This window comes from Copidosoma floridanum, unplaced genomic scaffold, assembly GCF_036245765.1.
Source record: "Copidosoma floridanum isolate Cflo_tuat_1 unplaced genomic scaffold, Cflo_Japanese_pri ptg000027l, whole genome shotgun sequence".
Taxonomy (NCBI): Eukaryota; Metazoa; Arthropoda; class Insecta; order Hymenoptera; family Encyrtidae; genus Copidosoma; species Copidosoma floridanum.
The window spans coordinates 6524652-6537123 of record NW_028321904.1 but is presented as its reverse complement, the minus strand read 5'-3'; the positions used below and the strand labels follow the sequence as shown (position 1 = coordinate 6537123).

Below are 12472 nucleotides of genomic sequence, written 5' to 3'. Positions count from 1 at the left end.
TGCACTCTATTACATAAAATTGGATAACATCTACATATTTGTAGGAGAGAGGGTGACACAAATATACAACTCAGTTTATAAACACAGATTACTTGTTAAACTCTTTAAATTTTTATACAGACACAATACTGATGTAATAGCGGTGGCTTAGTATTTGGCTTAATAAAGATTACAAAATCTGATGAGTGTAGAACGTCATATATTTTTTAGGTTCAAGAAGCTCCTGCTTAAGCATTTGATCTTCCCTATCGTCTTAACGTTCCAAAAAAAAAATTTAGCAATTTTATGACAAGCAGTCAAAATCACGGTACCCATGTCGTTTAACATTTTTGCGTGCTGGCTATTTTTTTGCAGTAAGTTGATCATGTTCATTTTTTTTCTAAAATTACACTTAGCGCAGTGACTGTTTTACTTGTTGCACTTACTTTTCGAAACAAAGCTTTTTACATTTAAATATGAGCAAAAGAATAAAGTACAATGTATTACCAAAGAAAAGAGAGCTGTAATTCATAGAGCTCTGACAATTTAAAAAAATAGTGTTACATAAACTATAAGTAGTGTGGTTGTGATGAAAAAAAAAAAAAAAAAAAAAAAAAAAAAAAAAAAAAAAAAACTTAACAAGTTACGAACTTTTGGAGGTCGATCAAGGGTTGTGAGTGATACGAGTGTGCGCAAATATACTTAATTAGCCGATAGGAATCTTAGGACGTTTAAGTTTGAGTCAAGTCAAGTGACTAAGGGTCGTGATAAATATAGCAATTGAGAAATACATCAGTATGGTTGCGCTCGATAGATTGATCGGATCATTCTTGTTATTCGTTTGGAAGTACACTATATGGAACAATAAATAAATGAGAAACCGGAACAGAACAAACAAGACAAATGAACTTAATAGATAAAACAATAAATCGAACGCACGTCGCAATTTATACATGCAAGTATCGCTAGACTTCAAAAACTGGCTACATTAGTGCAGTGATGATATGTGATAAGTCACTTTGTAAAATTGTCTGCTATTGCGCGATTTTTAACAGTAACAATAAATTTTTACTTATGTCATTTAACATCAGAAAACTGATGGTTGTACAACACTATCATAACGTCACACCTGCTGATCAGTATCATAGAAGATTAAATAAGTAAGCTTAAAAAAAATGGCCATCAGTAGACTTGCATGGACCTGGCTAGCTTATGTGCTCAGCAAATCTATACTTGATGAGTAGATTATATGAACTGTGATTTTATGTATACAAATTACGGTTGCATAATCACCTCTGGCAAGTACATATGATTTTGAGTGGTAGGCATGCCATCATTTTCAGGATGATTCATAGTTCTCATAGCAGCCGTGTGCAACGCTGGTAGATTGACGACACAGAAATCGACTGGTTTTACTCAGAAATGGCACCACCATGCAGACACAGTTGTCCTGACCCCTTGAAGGGATGATAAACAGAAGCATCGAGTACATAGGTTAAATGAGATAGTCGAAAAATAATTTGAGAATAACTGTCTAAATTACTGTATTAGCAAAACTTTTAAACATCCATTGCCTACCTGTCAACACTACTCATGTTAGCTACGAGAATGATAAACACAGCTTGAAAATGATGGCATCCCCACTATTCTCATTTTTCGGACTGTTATTTCAACAATAATATAAGTTTAGTTATATTTGTTAGACATAAAACTAGGCCAGTCAAGCCCACTTCTGTCCTTTGATAACCGTTCAGTGCTATTCTAGCATACGATGGACTAAAAGGCGTAGGGGGATGCATTGGGTATCTAACAAACGGAATGCTAAATGAAGCATTAGCAAGATAGAAATTAATTTTATAAGTTCTTTAAAGACATCTTTCAGAATTTTGTAAGGACGTATTTAAGGAGATTCCTTCTGGTTTTCTTCGCATCGTAATTAGCTAATCATTATTCATACGATATTAAATAGTGCTGGACCATTGACTGAGTTGCAGCTATTCTTTGTGACTTAAGTAAAAGCCATTCCACGAGTTAAGCAAGAGTGGTACTGCATAACTTAGAAATTTAATACGTGAACACCAGTTTTTGACTGATCAATTTAATTTATGTCATAAACGCAGCGTAGGACATTTTTGAGACACTAATTTGATAGAATAGAGAAGCGCTAGCTCAAGCGTAGTGTAGTTTATCACCGTGATCAGTTACGCAATACCCTACCTAGGGATTTAATTAGGTCAAATCCTATCATATGACACAGCGACAAGTCGAAGTAAATCGTAATTTTAACTCAGTCTCATTTTATTCGATTAGCAGAAATAAAGTATTGAAATCACTTTATGCTTTTGACATTTTGCATTGTATTACATTTTACGATTAAATAGCAGCTAGTGTCTGATTTTAGCATTCCTTTAAATTTATTTTTATTTAAGAAACTCAAAGCAACAGTCTATAAAATAAACGATGAATTAAAAGGTTACTTAAACAGAACTCAAACCAAACTCCTTTTTGTATACTTTAACTTGTCACATAAAGATTTTAACACTTTGCAGTAAACTGTTTTCTTTGGTACAGCATGTAATAATTAATTGTACCCCCTTACCACGTTTTCTTTAGCCAGACATGGACTATTGATATCGTAAGGCATTACATATCTAATAATTTGATAGACATGCAGATGCACAGCATAAAGGATAGGCTTTTTTCTCGAAAACACGTGGAAAATAAGGTTTTCGATATTTTTTAGTATAGCACACTGGAGCCCTAAGTTTTTCAAGATGCAAACCGAAAAGAGTATCATGCTTACACTTGGATACAACAAATTACTCTTTACTGCCTTAGATAACACAGTCCTTGGCTATATTAGGACGTATGGCTTGCACAATGTTTGGTAGTTATTTAAGAGTATAACAATCCCTTTAAGCTATAAATCTTACAAAACTTACCAGTTTCTTTGTGTGGACTCAACCACATAAAGAAAAGTATAATCACATTTTTTTATGCTTACAAAAAATTACATTCGTTTGTATTGCCACATAAGAAATATTTGTATACATTAAAAAAATGGTCTTGTTAAAGATATTGTGCAGAACATTATATTCTTTAAACTGTTTAAGGGTAGTAGGAAGATTGTAGAGGTATTCTAAAAGAACAAATACTACCTAATTTTTACTGCAAACAACGAAAAATAAGTATGGGGCTCTAGGAATTAGAAGTGCGCAAAGATAAATTAACTTAGAACAAAAATTAGGGATAAAAAAAAAAGAGGGAGAAATAAAAACGTTAAGTATTTAAGAAAGTAGACAACTAAGGATGTCGGTTACAAGCAATTTGTATTAATAGTAGTTATTTACCATTCACAGTAATTCTAGTTATGTATATATATATATATATATATATATATATATATATATATATGTGAACGTGACTCATACAGATTTGACGTGCTTAGTAAGATACATGTTAATTACGCAGTAAAACTACGTGGACGTCCGCATAACTCCTTATTAGTAGGTATAGTTGTGGGGCTTTACCCCTTTCTGCACTCAATATGCAGCACTCTCTCTTGTTAAATAACTTTGCTAGCTATAAGTCCGTCTAAGCCTGTCTTGCGTTCTTATTCCACTTAGCTTTAGAAAACTATAGTATTAATAGCTTATAAGACAAACAAACATTGTTAAATATTAAAACTCACAAATTTTATTATTGTATTACAGCAGTTACATATTTTTATTAATAAGTTAGTTCCACACATGCAAAAAGATATAAAATTTGATAATAATTAAATATTTATTTTTTAACTTCCATGGCTAATGATTTATTCATGAATTACATGCATTTATGCACTTACGGGCATGACGTAAGAAGTCAAGTAGATAAAATGATAATGGAGTCGATTCGATTTTTAAGTAGAAAAAACTTTCAAATAATTACAAAAATTCAGCTTATTATGTCAACAAATAATAGTTTCATCGATAACGTTAATTTATAATTTATGGATATAAAGTGAGTAAGAGTAATTTATACAATTTTATACCTCTACGATGAAAGATGTATAAGAATTACATTTTTATATCAATTGTAGATTAGTTAAGGTTAAAGATTCCATCCGAACAATATCTACTATAAATTAATAACCATGACGTTTTATATCAATATAAATTTTTTCTTACTTTTGTATCTTGATAACATGATGTAAAAGCCAAACAAAAACAGTGGTCTTCTTAAACATGATCTAATTCTTTTGAAATTTTGACCTTCATAGGTCCTTATAGTTATAAAAAACGCTAAGACTATATAAAATTGTTTTATGTATATAATCAAAAGTAATAAGAATAAGTTTTTTGTATTTAAAGCGTTTTTTTTGTATGATAACTTTATTCCCTATTTTTTTTATCATAATTTTTACATTAATATTGTATTTAAGTAACTTTATTATTCCTTTCCGTACTTAGCTACGTTGGCATTCTGTGACATTCAAATTTTGTATTAACAAAATATTTAATGCCATGTTTACATAAGTGTTATGTCAAGATATGTCTTTACGAATAATATTTCACATTTCAATCGTAAAGTACCTATAAATTTTACTGTCAAATTAATCAACACCCTTGTATGAAGCACGAACTATGCTTTAATATATATTTTTTTCTCCTTTTTTTAATGATGAAAAATTTTACTATTTTTAATAGTTAGTGTATTCGTCATAAGAAATTTGTTCAACATTATGTATTGAAAATTTAATATCCTTGCCAAAAACATCAGAAGTTTTCTGTTTATTTGGCACTTGAGTAATTTTATTTTTCCGTTTTCTTATTCTTATCATAATTTTAAAACATTTTCTGGTTGTTTAAAAATTAATAATATTTAGTATTAGAATATGAAACAATAAATAACGATATGATGATTTCAAACTTTATCGTATAATCATGATTTTGATAGATATTTTTCTAAAATGAAGAAATCTGTCTTAAATCTCCTTCTAAAATCATTAATTTATCTTTTAAATGAATACTTTTATTTCATAAATCATACCATGTTGTTCTAAATATTTCTCAGGCTGTGTTTGGAATTATATAAGCCTCATTCGTGAGGATTCAATCAATTAAAAAAAATTTTTTTTTCAGATTTCAGTTCTAAGAACGACCTTTGTAATTGTAGGTGTCTAATGGTTAACAAAATATTTTGTTACTTGGTTTTTCATTCAGAAATAATATTGATGCTATACCAGACTATGACATAAATAAATAAAACTGTTTTTTGTTTGTTTATAACTTTAGATGTTGTTATTTAATCTTCACCTTATTTTTTATGAATTCAGTTAAAAGTTCAAGTAAAAAACAATTTCTCGTGGTTATCATTTTCTCTTATAGTAATAGTAGTAGTATTAGGATCTATTGTATACATTCTATGTGCGTTATTTCCACCTTTCTGGTTTTTTCTCCCATTATCGCCTTTCTTTTCCCCAAGTATACGAGTCTTTTATACGGGCTCCTTACAATGGTTTCTAACTTGATCATCCATCCTTCTCTATTCTATTAACAGAGTGCAGAGATTGTCTTAAGCACACTCTAGGTATCATTCAACTTAATGGAAAGATATTTTTTAATAAGCCATTAAATTTACTGAATTGACTTTTTAGAAATTTATCATGCTTTAACACGATGAGATGGACAGATGTTGGATTTCCTTTAAGAAGAAAGTCCCTAAATGTCATCACTAGAAAAGATTTACTATTTGTTTTTAAAATGAAGATAGTTATGTTTCGGCATCCTGAATACTCATATCATTGAAAACACTCGAGAAAGCAATTTTGATTATTTTTGATGGTATTAAAACCCACGATCCCTCAAGCTTCTTTATTTAGGAGACTAGCAAGCTATCTGTCAATCCATTGAAGCTTTTTTAATTTTCTTTTACATAAATTTCTGTAATTGTGGATGAATAAGAATGTACACATTATTTTTCTTCTAATTCCAGACTTCCCAAAATACTCAAAGGAGTACAGTATGTTTATTAATGTAACAAATTACTTTAAGTAATTAAATTTAAAAAGTTACGATCCAAAGAGTTGAAAAAAAATTGTTTTGTTAATCTGAAATTGCTATTAAGTTTACGGTACTTCTATTCCAACTTCAATGTACTTTACAAAGACTCTTGTACTTTTTTTAACTATCAAAGGCATCGTGATAAAAATTGTGTATTTAACTAAATTTACAAAAAGAAGGATTAGCCCATGGCGTGCACAGACAGTGAAGCCTCACTAATATGTATTTAGGATTATTTTTTCGCTTGTAACTAATGAAAAATAATTATGAAAAGAAAAAATACGATGTACGTCATAAAAGATATATGTATATAACATAAAAATTTGTGTGTTATAAGATCCATAAAGAATTAGAATCCATTATTCAGCTGACTTATCAAAAATTTGATCTGACGACCATTTCTGGCTAAAAATGTTAATCTTCTGTTTGAAAAACTAATAAAGATTTTTTATTCAACTTCTAAAGACGTTTCAAGCAAGCATTTTAGAAATGTATTTTCAAAAGACATGATATGTAAACATGCTTTTTGTCTCATATTTTACGGTAAAGCTGTACAGTAGGATAGAAAAGGCTAAATCAAACCAGAATACCTAAAGCGCACTAATAAAAATAACTTTTTTTTGTTTTAAAATTTGAGTATATATATAGCGAACGACTTACTGCATACTCACTATGGCTTCCTCTGCTATTTTAAACTTACCTTACTGAGCATCTACATGACTTGATTTAACTAAGTAAAAACTTGTGATAAAGTAAAGTGCTCACGCATAACAGAAACTTTGTATTTTAACATCTGATACTCACTCCATGTGCAGAACATTCGTGGTTATCGTGATTTGTTGGACATTTTTCCAAATCAATAAATGGAAATTGGCTTGTGCACGTTTGATTGATGCAGATCTGTAATCAGAAATAGTTTATTAAGATTTTTTTTTAAGTATGCAAGTATTAAAAAAATTAGTTCATAATATTTCAAAGCTTAAAGATTTGTATTATCTCAGCCTTCAATGTATACAGTAAAATTAATTTTTTTGATAATTTTCGAGTTAGCCAACTTTTTTATATGTTCAAGTACATCGATATTATGTGTAAGAAAAAGACTTTAAAAAAATATAAAAATACAGTTGCCTAGAATAACAACCACTGTAGATAATAAATTATCAGAAACATTGATAAATTATTTTAAAAATATGAGCATAAAGTACAACTTTAGTAGTCAAGAAGTACTGTAGCTGTACGTTTGTACTCAAATTTTGAACAAAATTTTTGGCTATTTGTGTAAAGTTCTTGTTACCATGTATTAACTGTGTATCTGCAAATCACTTAAAGCCCCAAAGTAATCCTACACCTATGGATACAAGTAACTTAAGGGTTCATCGCACTTTACGCCTTTTTTACGCATGTAAGTTTCTTTTTTTTTTTTAATTTAAAACTTCAGATGGTTAGAAGTTGTGTTAAATAACTAAGAAATCTGACACAAACTAACACAAAAATAAACTGCTTTTTTAGTCATGATAATAATTGTAGAATAATTTACAATATTTGAATTAAAACAATATTTAAACGTAGATTATTTACCTGAATCAACGGACACGACGCTGTAGATATTGAGAGCTCACAACAACTATTTTGTATCATAACATAATTAGTCTAAATATCTCCAGCGCTTGTAGCAAACTGACTGGAATACGTGGACAAAGCTAGACAAAAGTAGTGATGACGGTTAAGCTATTTTTTCTTATAATAACTCAGGCTTGATTTCTGTGTGTTGAAAACAACAGACATACATCTTTCTTTCTTAAGATGAGTAAATTTTTTGTAAATTTTGTGACGTTCTAAATAAATATAATGCTAGTCATTTGCTACTGATCGTTACTTTCTGAAACAGTCAGTCTCGTTGAAGGGTAGGTTAATAACATTTAACTTCGATTGCACAAAGATAAAGTATATTACTATCTCAAGTCAAGCTAGCCAGCATAAAAAATTGTACATGGATAAGTATACATCGAAAGAACTACACCAACCCTAGAATTATCCTAAAAGTGTAATATGCTAAGAAATATCGAGAATAGTACGGTGTTTAGCCACTGCACATATGTATCGACAGATCAAATCTATCTGGAAGACGTGCAAGAAAATCAACAAATATAGTAGCTGGTTTTTTTAATTGCTACTGGCAATACAAAATGAATGGTACAAGTATATCTTTAAGCGTATGTTTCCCCAAAAGAAGATAGTTAAGGGAATAAATGGAAATATTATACAAGAATGACTGGCTTATAATATAAGTTTAGATATACTGAAATTTTATGCCTGATGGCATGAAATAATACGCAGGCTATTAGAAATGAAAAAAATAAAGTAAAATGTTTATACAAAAATAGATTGTTTAAAAAAATGACTCGTTTATTGTAAATTATACCCAAAAGCTTATTTTTTCTTCTTTAATAAATATTATATTACCAACACCATAACAACAAGCAACATGAGATAATTTAATTTAAAAATTAATAACTCTCATTAGGTTTTATACTTTTATGTAATGTATGTGAGAATGCTTAAGAAGCAGCTACAAAAAAAACTTCACGTCTGTTCAACAAGCTACTCCACAAAAGCCGTTTATCATAAAAAAAGAACCAATGCTACGAGTCTCCTTTAGAGCTGGTTATTGCAACTAATCAAGGAAACAGTTTACAAAGTATTGCTCATGCTTTGACTAGCTCAAAAAGTATAGATCAAGCATAATCTGCGATTGAGTGACACGAATTTTCGACCACGATATGCAGGATAACATTCAGAACTATCTCCTTAATGTTTAAACTTATTTTTTATAAAAAAGTTTATCAAAGTTTTTCTAATCAAAAAAAAAAATAATTTTAAATTCTTTGAAACGTCTGGATCAACAAACCGTTCAAGATGTATGTATCTCAATTCCACAGTTTTCAAGGAAAAAATTACTAAAGTTTTGAAAAACATGATTTTTATGATTTTCAAACCTCAATGAAAGTACAAAATAAACACAATATTATATGTAACAATACACAAATATTTGGTGCTAACCTTTCTCTACAAGTTTTCAGACAGAAAATATAGAAAGTTTGAGTAGAAACGATGCTTTTTGCAATAAACATTGGGGTTTGTTTTTAGAGTGCACACCCAGACAAGTGTATACCTATGTATATGTACGTGCTTACAGTTTGTAGCTCAGTTTGCCGTAAGCTATAAATATGTTAAGACTTTAATACAAGTACCAAAACCCAAATGCTCTGGAAGTTTACAACAGAAACAAATGCTACCTCTTAATTATTCAACATTTTTTCTTGGGACTGTAGAGAAAGATTAATAGTTAATGACCATGTGTTGTAACATATCAAGAACTAGTTCTTACGTACATACATATTCATTGGTTTTTGGTTGCTAATGTATCAAAAAATATAAAAATGTTTTTTTCTGATCAAATACACAACTTTGATAAAATTGTTTCTGAAAGATTAGTTTGAAAACTGATTTACCTGGTTACTGATTGGCAACCTGCACTTGTGTGTTAAGAAGCCTGTTCCAAATGTAATCTAGTAAAAAAATTAGAGTTAAAAATTTTTTCCACTTAGTAACAGATTTTGCCACATCTAATAGGCCTTGGTTTTTCGGTGCCTCTATAGTCCCGTAATTAATAATGACACTATGTCTTGTAAGCGATCCTCATGGCACTATTCATATGCACGTTTGCTCCCTTTACATGCTCCGCAGGACGATGAACACTCAGCGTACCTTGCTTTATGAACCACGAAATTCAAATATTTTTTTGTAACTTGCTCGTCAAATTTTAAAACCACTGTATCTGGCCAGGTTCAATAAAAATAAGTTTTTCACTACCATCAGTCCAGAGTATGAACTTCTCTGATGACAGCTTGCCAACGATTAGGCTATTATTTTTATAACGTTGGCATTGTGATGTCGAATCCTATAGAATAAGTCACGTTCTGGTAAGCCAAATTTTTTCTACTTACTATTTTAATGACTACCATGCATCTAAATCGCTCAAATAATAGTCTGTTATTGTAATGAATATAAAAATAAAAATTTCTCTAAGTGGCACAGGTCGTTTGTTGGTTAGCTTTTGACTTAAAGAACCAGTAAAAGTAAAAACATTCGTTGTATTTGTACTGATACCAATCAGCTTGATTGAAATGTCTGAAGGATATTGTTGAGTAAATAGCATTTGTATTTTACATCTTTTTTTTATATATTATGCTCCTTAATATTCGGCTTCAACTTGTATTGCTTTTTTTGGCAACAGAAAAGTAGGTCTTTCATGGAAATCCAAGTCATTAAATGTTCAAGACAGTATTTATACTTGAAGCCTAGTAACTTACAACGTGAGTCGTATCGGAAGCTCATTAAAGTATGTTATCATGTCTGTGTTATCGTTTTCACCAATCTTTTTCTGTTTGCAGCAAATGTTTTCTATGTATACTTGCAATGTTGCAGTAGCAAGTAGCGTAATGATTCTGTTCTAAACTGGAGCTCTTTAATGATCCTGAAGCCAGTCTTGATCCCAGTTCATCATATCCTGAGATCTGCTACTCCAGATTAAAGACGTGTCTTATTTTCATATTCCATCGATGGTCAAAAAATGCACAATGTGCTTACGGGTGTTTTTAATGAGCCTTCCAGCGTAAATAAAAGGATGTGTTATCAATTAATGGTCAATAACCTTAGCATTAAGAAGCTCACATGCGACAGCACGACAGGTGACGAGTAAGTCAACCAAACTTACGAATTCTCGCGTATCTGCGCCTGATGAGGCTGACGCATATTGTCAGCGAAACGTTGCGCATCAATAAATCAACGCAGAAAATTTAAATACACTTTACTTGTATTTATTTATTTTCTTACATTTCGCCCCCAACGGATCACTGATCACTTTGAATTTCCATATTATTTTTATTACTTATAATTAACTAAATTAAAAAAAAAAAAAAAAAAAAAGATTCCAAAGTTATTGACCATTAATTGATAACACATATGTTTTATTACTCTGGAAGGCTTATTAAAAACACCCGTAAGCACGTTGTGCATTTATTGACCATCGATAAAATATCAAGAATGAGACACATATTTAATCTTATGCTGCAGGCCTCAGGACGTGATAAACGGGGATTAAAATTGGCTTCAGGATCACTGAATAGCTTCTGTTGAGAACAAAATTGTTACACTACTTGCCTCTGCAACATTGCACGTACACACAAGAAATTTTTGCTGCAAACAGAGAAAGTTTGGTGAACAAGAAAACACAAACATGATAACATACTTTGATGAGCCTCTGATAGTACTCACCTTGTAAGCTACTAGGCTTTTAGTATGCATACTGTCTTGAACATTGAACAACTTGGATTTACGTGGAAGATCTACTTTTCTGTTGCCAAAAAAAAATAATACAAGTTTACACTCAATATTAAGGAGCATAATATATAAGAATAAGGAGTATAATACAAATGTTATTTGCTCAACAATATTGTTCAGACATTTTAATCAAACCGATTGGTATCAGCAGAAACCCAAAAAATATTTTTACCCTTATTAGTTTTACAAGTTAAAAGCTAACCAACAAACGAACTGTGCCACTTGGAGAAATTTATATTTTTATTATTTTTACAATAACTGACTATTGTCTGGAAGGGTTAGATGCATGGTTGTTATCAAAGAAGTAAGATAGAAAAATTTAAATTACCAGAGAATGACCTAATGTACAGGATTAAATATTGCAATGCCAAAGTTATGAAAATCATAGCATCATCGTCGGCAAGTTATTATCAGAGAAGTTTATCCACTTTACTGATCGTCGTGAAAAATGTATCCTTATCTTACCTGGCCAGATACAGTGTTTCTTTAATTTGACCAAAAAGGTACAAAAAATATTGGAATTTCGCGGTTTGTGAATTAAGGTACAGTGTGTATACCCTAACGTTAGCTTCTGCTGTTAGTGGTTGAAGTCTATCTTAAAAGTGTACAAAGTAAGTAGATAATAACAAAAGTGTTGAACTTGATCTTTACACACACAAAAATGCTGCTGTCTTTCCTTTGAATACTACTAAATGCCTGAGATATTTCAGCTAATCTTGATTGTTATTACAGTGTTACTTCGGTATATGTTTTACTTCATCATTCTCTGTGAAATAAGGTTTGAAAGTTGAATAATTGATACCAAAAATTATTTAAAAAAACTTTTTTTCGTATTTTTTATAGAAAATTGGAGGTAGCCTTCCAGCTGCATTCCACAATTCCTTAACAATTATTTATAAATAAACAATATTCTAATGACCCTTTGTTACACGCGCACTTATTTGCACTTATTATACTAACGTCATACTATCTGGCTGATGTTTGATTAAAAGTATCTGATTAAACAACGGTAATTACAAAATAGAGTCCTGGAACGTGTAATAAAA

At 30.4% G+C, this 12472-nt stretch overlaps 1 protein-coding gene across 1 annotated transcript in view; it reads right to left on the bottom strand.

The window, feature by feature from the left end:
* Nucleotides 1-12472, bottom strand: part of mmd (disintegrin and metalloproteinase domain-containing protein mind-meld) — a 2100572-nt gene that overhangs the window by 764147 nt on the left and 1323953 nt on the right. Inside the window, exon 19 of the mRNA XM_089595760.1 lies at nucleotides 6828-6923. Within this exon, the coding sequence (XP_089451886.1) occupies nucleotides 6828-6923 (96 nt within the window). The remainder of the gene's footprint in view (nucleotides 1-6827; nucleotides 6924-12472) is intronic.